This window comes from Hyperolius riggenbachi, chromosome 9 (assembly GCF_040937935.1).
Source record: "Hyperolius riggenbachi isolate aHypRig1 chromosome 9, aHypRig1.pri, whole genome shotgun sequence".
Lineage (NCBI taxonomy): Eukaryota > Metazoa > Chordata > Amphibia > Anura > Hyperoliidae > Hyperolius > Hyperolius riggenbachi.
In genome coordinates, this window is record NC_090654.1 from 34805460 (window position 1) to 34824194 (window position 18735).

The 18735-nt window shown below is 44.6% G+C and overlaps 1 protein-coding gene and 1 long non-coding RNA gene across 4 annotated transcripts in view; one reads left to right on the forward strand and one right to left on the reverse strand.

Annotated features, from left to right (window-relative positions):
- Nucleotides 1-18735, reverse strand: part of LOC137532209 (uncharacterized) — a 97555-nt gene that overhangs the window by 6746 nt on the left and 72074 nt on the right. Inside the window, exon 5 of one of the 2 annotated variants that reach the window (XR_011023882.1) lies at nt 17444-17636. The exons of the other annotated variant lie outside the window; for it this stretch is intronic. This is a non-coding gene — a long non-coding RNA (uncharacterized lncRNA). Of the gene's footprint in view, nt 1-17443; nt 17637-18735 lie in introns of those variants that run through there. 2 annotated transcript variants of the gene reach the window in all.
- The window catches only part of TUFT1 (tuftelin 1), a 41075-nt gene continuing 30164 nt past the window's right edge, over nt 7825-18735 (forward strand). For both annotated transcript variants that reach the window (XM_068252456.1, XM_068252457.1), the window contains exon 1: nt 7825-7881. In XM_068252456.1, the coding sequence (XP_068108557.1) occupies nt 7834-7881 (48 nt within the window). In that variant the 5' untranslated portion in view covers nt 7825-7833. The remainder of the gene's footprint in view (nt 7882-18735) is intronic.

Consider the following 18735-nt stretch of genomic DNA (forward strand, 5'->3'; position numbering starts at 1 on the left):
AATCATTTATACATAATTATTGTGAAAATGAAGCACTTTTTTATTACATTATTTTCACTGTAGTTCCTCTTTGAATATTTATATAGCACCAAAATATTATGCAGCGCTGTACATAGTATAGTGTCTTGTCACTAACTGTCCCTCAGAGGATCTCACAATCTAGTCCCTACCATAGTCACATGTCTATGTATGTATCGTGTAGTGCATATATCTAGGTCTAGGGCCAATTTTTAGGGGGAAGGCAATTAACTGATCTGTATGTTTTTAGGATGAGGGAGGAAATCAGAGTGGACAGAGGAGACTCACCATGCTGCCCATGCCACCTCTATGTAGTATAAAGGCTTACCTACACAATCTGCTCAGAATATTCAATATCATTTGACTCTCATACTACATGCAGGGGGTAAAATTGGACAATCAAAATTGAAGGTGTGTACAAGGTCTAAGTGTTCCATTGGGCTGGATCATTTGAAACTGGACACTACTGTTAGAGTGCGTACACAAATCCAAATCCGATTGGCCAAGGACTGGCTAATGTTACCATGCCCATGCAGTATGAGGGCCTACAGAATACTGTGAACAGATTGTGTAGGTAAGCTCTCATATTACGTGGAAGTAGCAAGGTAAAGGTGCCCACTAATGATACACTCTTGATTGTACAATCTTCCCACTTCTATGTATATGTGAGACTACCTTAATCCATTCAAAGTGTATTCACTGAGTTTACCCTTCTACTCCATAGATGGACAAATATTGTACAATCAAGATTGTATCATTAGTGGCCACTTTTAGGTTTCTGTAATATCTACTGCACAGGCAACTCGCGCCTGTGCAGTAGAGTGGACCCGATCGGGCTCGGCTATTTCTGTCTGATTGGAGAGCCACTACTGGCCCTGCACTGGAGGCAGGGAAGGTAAATATTGCAGGTGCTACTGCAATCCTTGTCGGCTGTGGCGTTGGGGCCTCCTAGCGCTGGATCGCTGGGATGGAGGAGGACGAGGGAAAGCCACATTAGGTTTCAGAGGCTTCCTCCCGATGTGAGTATCCACCAAAGGGTTTTGTTTTTGTTCCTTACAATCTAAAGAGGGACTATAATAAAAATAACAATAAATACAATCAGTTATTGTTTACAATATTCATTTATAGATCATTTAGTCAGTGTTTGCCCATTGTAAAATTTTTCCTCTACCTGATTTACATTTATCACTGGTGGTTTAGTTGTGATCAGTACAGAGTGTTCATTACTAAGAGTTCTATGCACAGAGAGAGAGAGATACTGGTTGCCTGGCAGTCGGAAGCAGCCATTATTTCCCACAATGCAACGAGGCTCACAGACGGCAAACGGTCAGGACCGTGGTCCTGGCATCACACTGTGGGAGGGGTTTCACCACAATATCAGCCACACAGAGCCCCCTGATGATCTGTTTGAGAAAAAGGTAAAGATTTCTTGTGGGAAAGGTGATATCAGCTACTGATTGGCATGAAGTTCAATCCAAGGTTAGAGTTCCTCTTTAAGATGTTACCAAATGCTTGCCTATTCAAATAACAAGGAGGTGGAGGTCTGTCGTATTCCTGTATTTTTGAGACAAAAAGCCCCAAAATATTTACCAATCGGTCTGTCATTAAAGTATATGAAATATATGAGGTATCCTCTTTGTCTCTCTTAAGATGCTAATCTTTTTATTGGCTAACAGGGACCTTAAAGAGGAAAGCTCAATCGATACATTTTGTCCAGAAAATCGATAAGTAAATATTGAATCAAATCATTTGATAACCAGTGAAATCAATTTATTACATTTTAAAATTACACACATAAAAAAAGCAATATGTTTGCATAGCCATAACAGTAAAATACCGTAGTATTTGCAACAATGATACCAGTTTGTTCCTGTGGGGGGGGGGGGGGCCTCTCCATGGCCTGCTCAGGGCCGTTTTGGGGGGCAGGAGGGGTCGCAGCATGAGTGAGAGCATTGGCTCCCACATCCGATCTCTCTGAGGGCCACACGCTACTTCCTGATAAACAGGAAGTAGTGTGTGACACTTAGAGATCGGACATCCATGGTGGAACACAAAGGTATGTGTTCCTGCCGGCGCTGCTGCCACCTATTAATGCAGGAGGGGGGAGCACACTGATGGGAGAGCTCTAGGTGAGGGGGGGGGGAGTGGACTCCCCTCCCCACCAATGTGGGGGCCAATGCTCTCCCCTCATGCTACAACCCCTCCTGCCCCCCCAAAACAACCCTGAGCTAGCCCCAGGGGTGTTTGAGGGGCATCCAAACTCTCACAGGGGGCCCAGTGATTTCTAGTTACGCCCCTGCCAATAAAGGTAATCCTGTATTTTGACGGAAGCCACATTGGTATGTGCCCAAACCACCACAGAATGGAAATGTACACAAAGGTGGAATTACTCTTGAAACACATGGTAAGGTGCAAGGCATTAGCACAACAAACAGAGCATGTGGGAAGTTTCAGGATGCAATTGTTCCAGGCAACAAAAAGCAGCCTAATCTGCCCGAATCTTGTACAGCAGGTCAGTTTGCACCTGCAGGGGCTGTTCTTGGAGATCTAGCAATCTGCATATGTGAACACATAGCTGTATAACTAAACTAATACTCCCATGTCATCAGTTATATAATGAGCCTCATGGCCGGAGAAAAGGAAACAAAGCTGTTTGGTGAGAAGGAGAACAATGAGGTCTCCGTCTGAGATTGGCCGAGACGATGTGCTAGGCTGATCACTCAGGGGTTTATTGAAGGGGTGCTGTACAAGGGCAGTTTCTAGGCTAAATTGCACCTAGGGCGAGGGTCTGAAAATTGTACCCCCCTTCCCCCACACCCCAGTGGACTCGCAAACTCTTAAGGTGGCCATACACTGGCCCGATTTGCGCCCGTTTCGACACTGGGATCGAATCTGCTGCCAATCGTTCACGCTACACGCCGAATTTCGATCCATTCCGTCCGATCGCGGAAAATAACCGTCGTTCGCCCGCGAGTAAAGAGCGCATGGCTAGCGGCGTTCGAGTGCCCGATGACCGACGCAATAGACGCATACATTACCTGCTCCGCCGGCGCGACTCCCGGGTCTCCGCTCTTCTCCGTCTCCGCTCTGGTCTCCGGCATGCTTCCCTTCTTCCTGTCCCGGCAGGAAGTTTAAACAGTAGAGGGCGCTCTACTGTTTAAACTTCCCCCAGACAGGAAGAAGGGAAGCATGCCGGAGACCAGAGCAGACCAGAGCGGAGACGGAGAAGAAGAGCGGTGACCGGGGGGGCAGTCGCACCAGCGGAGCAGGTAATGTATGCGGGTGGGGGGAGCGGCGGCAGCACCACCACAACAGATTGTGAACGGTTTCAGGCTGAAATCGGTTCACAATCTGTTTGCAGTAAAGGTAGCCATACGATCCCTCTCTGATCAGATTCGATCAGATAGGGATCTGTCTGTTGGTCGAATCTGATGGCAAATCGACCAGTGTATGGCCACCTTTACTCTTTAGGGAAAGTCACACAGTCGCAGATCACAAATAGATCTGCCTACTTACCAGTGACCAGCCGCTCATCCGGGATGAAGCAGGAACCAGGAAAAAACGGTGAAGAGAGCCCGGAAGTCCGACACCTCCATGGGTACCGCGCAATGTCAGCCTGCAGTACCGCTACAGGACATCAGGTGTCATCACGCGGGGATGACGTGATGATGACTTAACATCTGACGCAGGCAGCCCAGGAGGAGTCAAGGAAGGTGATCGAGCTGGTAATCTTCTTTCTCCTTCCATTTGGATGCACCGTGTGTCACCAGCTCCCTAGCGATTATGTCCTTCTGCCTGCGCCCCCCTTCTTCTACTTGCCCTGCCCAAGAAACGGCCTAGTGCTGTACACACACTAGATCCTCACCAGAGCAAGCCCCAACAGGTTAACAGCCATCTAGTATGTGTACAAGGCTTTATTTAGTGTTATGCAAAAGAACCAAGCCTCGACCAAGATTAATGTTGGAATATTTTTCATTTATTTTGATGCAGAATGTACAGGAAAGCACTGGCATGATGTTTCAGGCTAGTTCACCCTTTCTCAAGTGCCTCAAGGCTTTAGTGTATCATATGGTCCATTGTCTCTAGTGTGTCTACCCCAAAAGTGCTAGATAAGATTGAGTGAAGGCTTGCACATACGCACAACTTTTCCACCCAACTATCGTCCAAACTTGTCTGCTGGACGATAGGTTGGGCATGTGTACACGTGGCAAACGACTAGACGAGCGACCGATAAGAGGCAGTTTTCCCGATCCAGCTTGCGGATCAACTCATCAATTGTCATGCAGGTTGGCCATGTGTGTACAAGTCGTTTGAATAAGCATTTTTTTTTTTTTTTTTTACTTTCAGTTTCCATTAAAGAGACTCCGTAACAAAAATTGCATCCTGTTTTTTTATCATCCTACAAGTTCCAAAAGCTATTCTAATGTGTTCTGACTTACTGCAGCACGTTCTACTATCACAGTCTCTGTAATAAATCAATGTATCTTTCCCCTGTCAGACTTGTCGGCCTGTGTCTGGAAGGCTGCCAAGTTCTTCAGTGTGGTGGTTCTGCTATGAACTCCCCCTTCCAGGCCCCTCTATGCACACTGCCTGTGTATTATTTAGATTAGGGCAGCTTCTCTCTTCTCTCTTATCTTTTACAAGCTGGATAAATCGTCCTCTGAGCTGGCTGGGCTTTAACATACTGAGGAAATTGAGACAAGGGCAAAGCTGTTTGCAGGAAGAAAAGAGCAGCCTGAAACTTCAGTGCATGAGAGATGCAGGGGGAAAGAAACACACAAATGATCTCTTGAGATTCAAAAGGAAGGGTGTATACAGCCTGCTTGTGTATGGATGTATTTTTCTATGTGTGGACATACTGTACATTAACCTACTTCCTGTTTGGGTGGCCATTTTGTTTGTTTATAAACAAACTTTTTTAAACTGTTTTTAACCACTTTTAATGCGGCGGGGAGCGGCGAAATTGTGACAGAGGGTAATAGGAGATGTCCCCTAACGCACTGGTATGTTTACTTTTGTGCGATTTTTAACAATACAGATTCTCTAACATACCAGTGCGTTAGAGGACATCTCCTATTACCCTCTGTTACAATTTCGCCGCTCCTCGCCGCATTAAAAGTGGTTAAAAACCGTTTTAAAAAGTTTGTTTATAAACAAACAAAATGGCCACCAAAACAGGAAGTAGGTTGATGTACAGTATGTCCACACATAGAAAATACATTCATACACAAGCAGGCTGTATACAGCATTCCTTTTGAATCTCAAGAGATCATTTGTGTGTTTCTTTCCCCCTGCAGCTATCTTCCACTGAAGTGTCAGGCTGTTTCTTTCTGCAGAGTGCAGACAGCTCTGCCTGTATGTAATTCCTCAGTATGTGAAAGCCCAGCCAGCTAAGAGGAGGATTTATCCAGCTTGTAAAAGATAATAGAGCAGAGAGAAGCTGCACTAATCTAAATAACACACAGGCAGTGTGCAGAGAGGGGCCTGGAGGGGGGGATGCATCACAGAACCACCACACTGAAGAACTTGGCAGCCTTCCAGACACAGGCTGACAAGTCTGACAAGAGAGAGATAAGTTGATTTATTACAGAGACTGTGATAGCAGAAAGTGCTGCAGTAAGCCAGAACACATTAGAATAGCTTTTGGAACTTGTAGTATGATAAAAAAACAGGATGCAATTTTTGTTACGGAGTCTCTTTAAGTCAAAAAACTGATCTGAATGCTTGTTCAGAGTCTATAGCTAAAAGTATAAAAGAGCCAAATGGATGATTGGGGCAGCCAGGCAATCTTAGATATGGCAGCCTCCATTTCCCTCTCACTTCATTTGTCCTTCACGTTTTTATAGTCATAATCTTAAGAATGGCCTACGTTTTAAAAGGTACAATTAAAAAAATGGCAATCAACTTGCTATATATTAGGTTGTTAAATACACTGATTTCTGTTTTTCTGGAGGTTGTTCATGTGCAGAGACACTGAGTGCCATAAATGACAAGATATCCTCTATTCTAAAAATTGTGAAAACTATTATTATTATTTAGTATTTATATAGCACCGATACCTTCCACAGCACTTTACAGAACACATAGTCTTGTCACTGACTGTTCTCACAGGAGCTCACAGTCTAATCCTACCATAGTTATAGTCTAATGTCCTAACGTATTACAGGTAGTCCCCGGTTAACGAACGAGATAGGGACTGTAGGTTCGTTGTTAACCTGAATCTGTTCTTAAGTCGGAACAATGTGCTATCTCTGTCCCCTGTATCTCCCTTGTATCTCCTCTGTGCCCCCCCCCCCGGGCCTCCAGTGCCCCCCTCTGTACATGCTTATGCAAGTTTAAAAGCCATTTTTTCGTTGAATTTTTTAAAATCGATTTTCTCTAAAAATTACAGTCTAATTTGAATAAACTTTTTTGGCTCGTTCCCAAGGAAACACTGAATCCATGCCGTTCGTATCGGCGGGTCATTTGTAAGTAGGGCATTCGTAAGTCGGGGACTACCTGTGTTAGGTGTTATCTAGCACTGACATCTTCTGCAGCATTTTACAGCCTAGGTTCTCAACGTGTGGTACGTGTACCCCAGGGGGTACTTCTGATGGTTCCAGGGGGTACTCGGGCTTCATATACTTAGCCAAGAATAACACATTTAGAGTTTTTGAAAATTACAAATCTTATATAAACAACTCCAAATTAGTATTTTAGCTAATTAAAAGGAATATTAAATGCTCGGAAATTGTTTAGAACCAATTATCATGTACTATGATTAAATATATATTTGTCAAGGGGTACTTGTGATAATGTTTACTATGCTAGGGGGTACTTGGTCAGTACAGGGTGTTAAAAGGTGTACATACCAATAAAATGTTGAGAAACACTGTTTTACAGAGTACAAAATCATGACACTGACTGTCCTCAGAGGAGCTCACAGTCTAATCCTACCACAGTTATAATCTAATGTCCTAACGTATTAGGTATTATCTAGCACTGACATCTTCTGCAGCACTTTACAGAGTACAAAATCATGTCACTGACTGTTCTCAGAGGAGCTCACAATCTAATCCTACCATAGCCATGTGTCCATCATAGTTTAGGGCCAAATTTAGGGGGGAAGCTAATTAACTCATCTGTATGTTTTTGGGATGTGGGAGGAAAACAGAGTGCCCGGAGGAAACACGTGCAGACACGGGGAGAACATGCAAACTCCTTGCAGATGCTGACCTGGCTGGGATCCAAATCAAGGAACCCACACTGCAAGGCAAGAGAGCTATCCACTACACCAGGCTGCCCAAGATGATATAGTTTATTATGTACCCCATGTTTGTTTCTTTCTTTGTACAGCGCCATAGAATATGTTGGCGCTTTATAAATCAATTTGGTACCTGGGCCTTTTCCTATGCAGCCCCTAGTCTATGGAACTCACTTCCACAATCAGTACGAGAGGCTCCTTCTCTGGACAGCTTTAAAAAAAGGCTAAAAACTCACCTCTTTTCCCTAGCCTTTGAGACTGCATAATGCAGGGTCACAGCGCTTTGAGTCCCCAGGGAGAAAAGCGCTATAGAAATATATATTATTGTTATAAATCAATAATAATAACATAGCATTCCACTACATAGAGGAGTACAGTACACAATGTTCCCTGTGTAAGCTGCCCTGCAGGGAGACTGAGGACTGAACACCTCTTATTGTTAGGTTAGAAGTCTGAGGGTAGCCCCTCCCAACAGGGGGTGTGTGGTGGGAGTGGCTGCTGCAGTGATGTCAATGGGCATTTTTAGGCAGAGATCTCCGCCCCCTCGCTCAGTATTGACAGCGAACGAAGTCATGAATGGTCTGTGCACCCTACAGCAGCTCCAACCGGAGCCAGAGACGGTGAGTGCTCTATTACTATTATAGTAGTAGTATATGATCCTCTATTTATAAAGCACCGATCTAACATTAGTGTAATAGAGCTCAGACATATTACACAGAGCTTTACAAAGTGTACAGAACTATTCATACTAACATCTGCTCCAATAGGAGCTTACACTCTACGGTCGCAAAGTACAGGTGGTATTATACTTATACAGTTCTGACTATTCTACAGTGCTGTACAAAGATCACTGCTCCATTCCCATCAGCCTCTGCACCAGAGGAGCTTACACTCTAATGTCCTCACCACAGTCACACACTACTATTATTATACATTTATATATTGCTGACATATTACACAGTGCTGTACAGACATCACTGATCCATTCTCATCAGCCCCTGCACCAGAGGAGCTTACACTCTAATGTCCTCACCACAGTCACACACTATTAATATTATTATACATTTATATAGCGCTGACATATTCCACAGCCTGTACAGAGATCACTGATCCATTCCCATCAGTCTCTGCACCAGAGGAGCTTACACTCTAATGCCCTCACCACAGTCACACACTATTAATATTATTATACATTTATATAGCGCTGACATATTCCACAGCCTGTACAGAGATCACTGATCCATTCCCATCAGTCTCTGCACCAGAGGAGCTTACACTCTAATGCCCTCACCACAGTCACACACTATTATTATTATACATTTATATAGCGCTGACATATTCCACAGCCTGTACAGAGATCACTGATCCATTCCCATCAGTCTCTGCACCAGAGGAGCTTACACTCTAATGCCCTCACCACAGTCACACACTATTATTATTATACATTTATATAGCGCTGACATATTCCACAGCCTGTACAGACATCACTGATCCATTCTCATCAGCCTCTGCACCAGAGGAGCTTACACTCTAATGTCCTCACCACAGTCACACACTATTATTATACATTTATATAGCGCTGACATATTCCACAGCCTGTACAGAGATCACTGATCCATTCCCATCAGTCTCTGCACCAGAGGAGCTTACACTCTAATGTTCCTCCACAGTCATACTGTTCGGCATATTTTGACATTACACAGCTGGTTATACATACAGTTTGATGTATATATAACATATATGTTAGTTTCACTGTGTGACTCACAGCTGTTGTGTATCGGGTTAGGTCAGCGCTGTGTATGCAAACACGTCACTACATATAGCAACATCTATATTGTTTATGGCCAAGTGGGTTAGTGTGTAATTATACTTACTAACAAGTATAGGAAGAACATAATGACATATTGCTGTACAGAATTAAGACAGGCTTGTATGGATAGAAGAGGTGAGAGAAAGAGAGAGAGTATACACACATCCAATTTTCATTGCCCAATTTTATACACGTCTATGTAATATGAGGGCAAATGGATTTTGAATTGTATGAACAGTTTGTGTAGGTAAGCTCTCATACTACATGTAGGTAGTAAAATTAGCCAGTGATTGGACAATCAAAATTGGATGTGTTTATGCGCCTTAGGGGGGGGGGGGGGGGGGGGAGAGAGAGAGAGAGAGAGAGAGAGAGAGAGAGAGAGAGAGAGAGAGAGAGAGAGAGAGAGAGAGAGAGAGAGAGAGAGAGAGAGAGAGAGAGAGAGAGAGAGAGAGAGAGAGAGAGAGAGATAAGAGATAAGAGATAAGATAGGCATGGATAGACAGAGTTGGACAGACTGGCTATGTCTGACCGTTACACAAACACTTGGAGCAGGGAGTTTTGGGGATTATTCGTATGAGTAACACACAAACGCTTTCTCATACATACGTCACTTTTTGGAAGAGGCGGGCTATGCATGACGCACACACTACAATGCCGCGCGACATAGAAACATTTGTTCCAGAGAGATAGGAACCAGGATGTTGTGGACAAAGTATCACTTGTGGATGTTTTTTTACCATCTTGAGCAGCAGTGTGAATGGGAAATGGAAGTTGTTACAATGCAGTATGTATAGAAAGGTTAATGTGTATGCCGATCTAAAACTACATAAAAAGTACAGTATGGAGTGCTGGCAGGAAGGGGAGAAGGTCTCCAAAAAGGTATTAGCAGGAATTGCTTGACATGTTTTAGCGATACATTCCCTGCATTAGGTCTGGGACCCACTAGAGCGGTTTTGGCAGTGATTTGTGATCGCTTTCAATCGCTAGCGATTTCCCAAAACACTTTGCCAATGAAAGTGCATGGAGAGGATCCCACTGGAGCGATTGCGATTAGGGAAATCGCAGTTGCAGGATTTGCAGCATTTTGGGAACGTTTCTACTCTCATGTATTGTATAGGAGCAGGGAAATCGCTTCTAAAATCGCATACAGGCCTCTTGCACACTACACGCGATCCGATTTTTTTTTTTTTTTTTTTTTTATATCTGATCCGATTTTGGATTCTGATTAAAAAACATACTGCATGCTGCTAAGATTTTTAATCGGAATCCAAAGTCGGATGTATAAAAAAAATCAGAATCGCATGTAGTGTGCATGAGGCCACAAAGCGCTACCACAAATCGTTAGCGATAGCACTTTGTAGTGGCGCTCAGCCCTTATAGATATTTTAGTAGTGTAGGTTGAGCTGTTCACAGGCCTTCCGTGGCGAATTAAGATGTAGGAAATGTTGCCGTGGTTTCAGGGTCTGCGTCTGACCATCGTGGAATTCTGGGTCTTACCACCCACCTTTGAGTAACCCCCTCATGCATAACATACAATAAATGAAAATTCTACAGACAAAGGGAGGTGCGGTTAAGGGCATCTGGAGGGGCGGTGCTATGCATATGACACTGTCGGCCACTCATTCCAGAATTATATTTTTTACGTTTTGTGCCTTGTGGTGCGGTGTGATGGGGGAGAGGCATTGCACCGGCCAGGTGTAAGGGCTGGAACCCACAAGGGCGATTTTTTTGAGCGTTTAGAGAGCGTTTGAAAACGCTAGCGTTTCGTAAAAACGCTCAGCTGTTAATAGATGGGGCAACTTCCACTGGAGCGATTGCGATTAGAAAAATCACAAACGCAGAACATGCAGCATTTTGGGAGCGTTAGCACTTCAATGTTAAGTATGTAATAGCTGGCGTAATCGCTCATCAAAACTTGTACGGAGCGATTTTGCTAGTGTTTTTAAAGTTACTGCACACTGTAACAAAATGAAAATTAATTGAAAGGACCAATCATACTTTAAAACGCTAATCGCTACACAACCGCTGGCAAATTGATACACTTTGTAAAAAAGCTCCCTAAAACGCTCATGAAATCGCTTACAAACTGCTCATACAAAATGCTAGCGCTAGCGATTGCGTTTTGCAGTGGGTTCCAGGCCTAGGGGCCCTTTCACACCAGAGGGCTTTTTCGGCGTTTTAACGCCACGGCCGAAGTTGGCGTTTTGCTTGGTAAAAGAAAGTCCATAGACTTTCATTTTACCATTCACACTAAACTCCGCGTTTTGGAGCGTTGCGTTTCAACGCTCCCAGGCGCTTTTTCTGGGCCTACCGCGGCGTTTCTTATTACAATTGATAGTGATGTATTGGCGTTAAAACGCCTTGAAAACGCCTTCAAAACGCCTGCAGCCAAAACGCAGCGTTTTAGCCTTTTACCGCTGCCTATAGTGTGAAAGAGCCCTAAGAGTTGGTTTATCTCTCCACCAAGAACTGAAATAATAGTTCTGGGTGGAGTGATCTTTTAATTTTACATGCCAGAGCAAAGTGTTTAGAGTCATGCAAGATGTTAGCTAATTGCTCAGTGTTCAGGAGCCCACTAATGATACCATGTTTTTGGTACAGTTTTGTGTTATCTCTATGTAGTAAACTGAGTTAAATACAGTATATTCTTTGAATTAATATTTTAGGGAGTCCCTCATGCAAGGGAGCAGCCCCCGTGATTGCAGAGGGGCCCCGAGCTGTGGGGGGCCCCAACTACAAACCTTCCCTTCCCCCTATACAGGGGCCCATCCTTCAGAGCAGGTGTTTTGTGGCCCACTTGTTATGAGGGTGACGATCATGATGGCCACACTTGTTTTATGACCCTTGTGAGATGGACCCCCAGGCCGTGAAGGAGGCAAGATAAGGGGTGTGACCACTGGCGGGCCCCGTCAAAGTTTTGCTTGGGGGCCCCATGAATTCTAGTTACGCCATTGCCATAGAAATGGTAAGATTGTACAATCAAGATTGTACTGTTAATGGCCACCTTTTGCTCTCCAGGTGGATGGAAGTGATCTTGGTTCTAGTTGCGTGTCTCCGCGCCGGATCTGAGGTGTGGCGGCTGAGTGCTGTCTCTGTAATTACCCTCCATGCATGTCATCCCTTTTTACTGCAGAATAGGCAAATCTCCTGACAGTGGCGGCCTGCCCAAACAAAGGCCAGATCACATTTCACCCAGGAATGTCTAGATTCCTGTGGGAAAAAGTCTGCGGATTAACCCCTGACATACTGCAGCCCTGCCCACCTGCAGGAAAGGAGGGTGCGAAGGCGGGCGACACCTTCTCCCCACTGACTGTGTGTATTTCCTGCAAGGTTTACACACTGATCCGGTCATAAACGCAGATCCAACAGTCTGTGCAAATATTTATTCCGCACACACAGTGAATGCACACGACTGTATCACTCCTCAACGCGGAGAAACTGCTGCAGACCTGGTCTTGGAGCGAAATTTGGCCAAACATGAGAAGGAGAAGCTGTCTGTTGTGAGGCAGCAAAGATTTACCTTGCCTGAGTCATATCAGGAAATGGTGAGATTGCCGAAATCTTAACCCATACACTAGTACAAATTCCTGCCTATATACAGCAGATTTGATCACTGTGATAAAATCTGCTGTGAAATCGTTAACACAAGCGATTTCCATCTGACATCGGTCGATTCAGACGGAAAAATTTGCTAGATCGTCGGCGGATTGGGAGCGCGTCGCTAATGGCGTTTGATTCAGCAACGACCGATGCAGCATAGCAGCAGCAATGCTATCACCTGTCCTGGGGCGCGAGTCCCTGGTCCGTGTTGTCACTTCTTCCGGCTGGCCTTCTTGTTGTCCTCTTCACTTCCTGTCCCATCCAGTGCCCTCTACTGTTTGAACTTCAGCTGGCCACAGGACAGGAAGGGAAGTGAAATTCTTCCAAAATTATGCAAATTTTTATGCAAATGTATGCAGTTTGAAAACCCAGGTTTAAATTGATGGATCCATTCTCAAGCTGCATATATTTGCATAAAAATTTGCATCGATGCGGAAGAATTTGCATCTCTCTGATCATCCCCAGTGAAGGGGACACAGAAGAAATGACATCATGGGCCCTAGTGACCCGCACCGGCGGACAGGTGAGATTATTGCTGCTGGGCGGGGGGAGCTCCAATAGTGGGGGAGTCCTGGGGGCGGCGAGGCAGGCAGGCGCCTCCACAGGTTTTGAATCGAATTCATGCTGAAATCGATTCAGAATCTATGTGCAGATCTCTGATCAGATTCGATCACAGAGGGATCTATCAGTTGGTCGATCTGGTGGCCATCGGGCAGTGTATGGCTGCCTTTAGTAAACTGGCGGTCATGTGCACAATGAGAACTTTGTTTTAATAAATTGCAGTTTATCCTGGAGTTAACAAAAGATAAGTTCTAACGGTGACTTCCCGCATGCAATAGAAACAGCACCAATTCTATTTCACTAAATCATCAGCAATCCTCACTATACTCTGATATGACCCAGGGAGAACTTCAAACGTTTGTCACCTAATAGTAAGCAACTGTTTAAAAGGTTTGGATTTCGGTTTTGAATCACTTACTTTCTCAAGATATGCAGACATCAAACCAACAAATGCTGATTCAGGCAATACCGTTAATGACTAACTGTACATAGTTTACTGCATGCTTTTGAAACGTTACATTTTTCTTCAGGGATGATACAGAGCTGGGTCTGAACACTTTGATCCAGTTCTGATCCAGTTCTCTCTATCATGCCTGAAGACGTAACCTTAATGTTTTGAAAGCTTGCAATAAAACATGCAGTTAGTCATTAACGATATTACCTGAATCAACGATTGATGTCTGCATATCTGCTCCACAACTAAAGCTGTCCATACATCAGAAGATGTATGGCCAGATCGACCAAAAGACAGATCTCTCTCTGATCAGATAAAAATATGTTGCCTGCCCATACACCGCAGACCGATTCCCAATCGATTTCAGCATGAAACCTATCAGGAATCGGCCTTGTGACGCCGTGTCCGCTGTCTCAAAGGCCCCGGCGCTGTGTCCCCCCCCCCCCAGTGTAAAATGTGACCGCCGGTGACCTGTGCAGTATACTTTACCTGACGGTGTCCACCGATGTGATGTAACACACGCCCACGTATACCACGTGGGGCATGTGTATGTGCACAGAGGATGGTTTTGAAAGAATAGGTTGTTGGGTGAGGTCCTTTATATTGTGAAGGATCAAAACACAGTCCTCTTTGGGGGCAGTCCACCTTGCCCACTATAGCTAGTGTATCACTTTAGAAAAGGACTCATGTAGTTAATGCAATCTCAGGATTACAAAAAAATTCCCAATAGAAAAAGCTTTATTGATACATATACAAAAAGGTATATCCAAAAATAGAAAAGTATAAAAACACACAATTCTTCGATATCAAGCAGTGGGTCCTCATAGAGCCAGAGACACAAGAGTACTATCTGGTTTGACTTGAAAAGTGATTATTGCTTTGTGGGTATTACATTTTTCAAGGCAACGACACATGTTCGTTTCGGGCTTTTGTGACTATATATGCCCTTCGTCAGGCCAAGATACCCAGCTCTGTATGGCTCAATCAGGCGAGGAAGACCAAATAAGAATCAACAAGTAATATGCTTCCGGGGCCAGAGAGGGGAACCCTCTTTGTATAGTACAAGAGTTAGTACAAAATGCACTCTCCTCACACACACATCCATATGCATTTAAACGCAAAAAGGCCCTCAGATCTAGCTCCCTATTGAGGCCATGTGGATACAAGGTATTAAGCTTATATATCCACATGGCCTCCTTACAATAAAGCACATCGTCATAGTCCCCCCTCCTACCTGAGATGTTCAACTTATAGATGCCTTTTACCTTGGTTCCAGTTAGATCACTATTATGAAATTGGGCATAGTGTACTGCTAGAAAACTCTTTTCCTCATTGTTGTCCTCAATTAGGTGTAGGTGCTCCAAGACCCTGTCTTTCATCATTCTTTTTGTTTTCCCTATGTATTTTAGTCCACAGGGACATTCAATCATATATATGACTTTCTCAGTCTGGCAGTTTATATGCGATCTTATTTCATATACATTTTGGCCTGTACGGTCATAGAAATTTTTATTGTCCCTACGTTCTATAAATGGGCATAATTTACACTTAGAGCATCTATAGGTCCCATTGGGAATATGTTTATCCAGCCAAGTAGCTGTGTCTCTCTTGTATTCACTTTTTACCAATTTATCACGAAGATTGGGTGCGCGTTTGGCTGTCATAAGGGGTCTAGGCCCAACTACCTTCAAGATTTCCGGGGATGCAGTTAGGATATTCCAATTCTTTTCAAAAATATTGCGTAAGGATTCCCAATGTGACCCAAAGGTGCTCGTCAGGCGCAAATAGTTATCATCTTCTCTTTTTATAGTTTCTCGTCTATTTAGAAGGTCAATTCTATCCACCTCCCATGCCTTCCGCAGAGCCCTGCGCAAGGTACGGTGTGGATATCCTCTTTGTCTGAAGCGATCATACATTGATCTAGCCTCTGTCCGGAAAGTTTCGTCATTAGAACAATTTCGTCGTAGTCGAATGAATTGTCAATAAGGTACCCCCCTAATTAAAGGGGAGGGGTGATGACTGGATGCATGAAGCAGGCTATTGCCTGCTGTTGGTTTGCGAAAGGTGGAGGTTGATAATCTATCTCCCTCCACTCTCAATTGCAAGTCTAGAAAGCTAAATGTATGGCCATCCATTGTATACGTTAATTTGATATTTTTATCATTTTGGTTAAGTCTTAACATGAAGTTTTTAAGTTCCTCCTCTTTTCCAGTCCAGACCAGGAGCACGTCATCTATATAGCGAAGCCATAGGGCGGCATGCGCTCGGAAATCCGGGTCACCGTACACATTCCGATGCTCCCAGAGCCCTAAATGGAGGCAAGCGTAGGCCGGAGCACACGCCGCCCCCATTGACGTGCCCCTGGTCTGCCTGTAGAAGGTTCCATCAAAGGAGAAACAGTTCAGATGTAGAATCAAGTCCACTGCATCAAAGATAAATTGGTTAAAATCTACGAATTCTGGATAATGACCCTGCAGAAAAAATTGTATAGCCCGGAGCCCCTCCTCATGTGGAATCGACGTGTATAATGATTCCACGTCGATTCCGACAAGGAGGGACCCCGGGGGGATCACCAAGTCTCTAATCACATCCAGGAGATTTTTAGTGTCAAGTACAAAGGAAGGTAATTGACTCACCAATGGTTTTAAACGTTCGTCAATATATTTACCCAAGCGTTGTGTGGGGCCGCCTATACCTGCTACCTGAACAACATCTGACCAGATTGCATGCTTGTTTCAGGTGTGTGTTTCAGACACTCCTGCAGCCAAAGAGCTCATCAGGACAGCCATGCAACTGGTATTGTTTATAAGGAAATAAATAAGGCAGCCTCCATATCATTCACACTTCAGGTGTCCTTGAAAGAGCTTTACCTGAATAGTAAACACCAGTGTAATAATCATTGTAACGCTGGGAATACACTGGTCGATTTGCTATCAGATCGACCAACAGATAGATCCCTCTCTGGTCGAATCTGATCAGAGAGGGATCGTATGGCTGCCTTTACTGCAAACAGATTGTGAATCGATTTCAGCATGAAACCGATCACAATCTGTGGAGCTGCCACTCCCCCCCCCCCCCCCCCCATACATTACCTGCTCCGGCCGGCACGAGTCCCTCGGTCTCCGCTGTCCTCTTTTCCGTGCTCGGCTCCTCCAGCTTCATTGAACTTCCTGTCCGGGGAAGTTTAAATTAAACAGTAGAGGGTGCTCTATTGTTTAAACTTCCTGCCGGAACAGGAAGTTCAGTGAAGCTGGAGGAGGCGAGCACGGAGAAGTGACCGCGGAGAGAGCGGGGACTCGCGCTGGCCGAAGCAGGTAATGTATTGCCACTAGCGTCGGTCGTCTGGCATTTGAACACCGCTATCAACGCACTCCCGACTCGCCGGCGATCGAGCGAAATCTTCCACACGGACAGAACGACTGGAATCGTTGGGAACGATTGATTTCAGACGGATATCGATCGTTCTGTCAGCGTTTGCACAATGATTTCACAGCAGATTCGATCACAGTGATTGAATCTGCTGTATATCAGTGGGAAAATCGTTAGGTGTATGGGCCCCTTAATGCTGGGAATACACGGTTCGTTTTTTAGGTGATTAGATGGTTCGATAGATAATTTCCAACATGTCCGATCTCCCTTTCGCCGCTCGATTTCTGATAGAAGTGAATGGAAAAAAGATAAGAAAAATGAGCGGAAGATAAGAGAATCAACTGCAGAATCAAGTGCTAGAAACGAACTGTGTATTCCCAGCATAAGATTTGGATATTTATTATTATTTATTTATTGTACTGTATTTACAAAGCGCCAACATATTACGCAGCGCTGGACATTAGTTAAGGTTACAGACAATATTTAGGGGTAACATACAGCAATAAGGCAACACAGGAATACATGCAAACCAGATCACGCAGCACAGTATGACTCATCAATATGTATTCATGGCAGAGTTCCTGTAACAAGAATGGAGAAATTGTCAGACAGAGAGAGAGAAATACAGCCAAGAGTTACATGCATTTAAAGTGAGTCCAAGAAACGAAGGAGCAGTTGTGGTAATGGCCCCATTATCTGCTGTTTGTGAACTTGCACATCATGTGACTCCGTAGGGCAGAGATCACAGCGGACGTTATCTGTACAGACAGACATGACATGTGGAGATAGAGGAGTCATAATCCAGAGAGTTCATTCTTAAAGAGAACCCGAGGTGGGTTCTAAGAATCCAATTAGCATACAGAGGCTGGTTCTGGATACAATGACCAGCCTCTGTTGCTGTACTGTTTCCCCCCAGGCCCCCTTCTGCACTCTGCTGTCCCCCACAAATCAATCGCCATGCAGGCGACATGCAGCGTGTCGCCAGCCGCCTGTTTACATGTGAAGTGTCAGTCTGCCGCTCCCCCGCCTCCGATATCGCCAATCCCCGCCTGCGTCCCTTCCCTCCAATCAGCGGGGAGGGGAGGGACGCAGGCGGGGAGCGGAGCTATGGAGGAGGCGGGGGAGCGTCAGACCGACACTTCACATGTGAACAGCCGTCGCCAGCACGGCAATTGATTTATGGGGCATAGCAGAGCGCAGGAAGGAGATGGTATAGCAACAGAGGCTGGTCATTGTATGCAGAACCAGCCTCTGTATGCTAATTGGATTCTTAGAACCCACCTCGGGTTCTCTTTAAAGGACGCTTGAAGTGAGAGGGATATGGAGGCTGCCATGTATTTCCTTATAAACAATACCAGTTGCATGGCTGTCTTGCTGACCTCTTTGGTTGCAGTAGTGTCTGAATCACACACCTGAAACAAACATGCAGCTAATCCAGTCATAGACATCTGATCCGCTGCATGCTTGTTCAGGGTCTATGGCTGAAAAGTATTAGAGACAGAGCATCAGAAGGACAGCCAGGCAATGGTCATTGTTTAAAAGGAAATAAATATGTCAGCATTCGTATCCCTCAGTTCAGATGTGCTTTAGAGTCACTAGCCAATGGAATTCTTAGGGTAGCGTGGCATAGCGGAAAATTGACTTTTTAAAATCAATTTTCTGCATCAGATTTGTTTACAC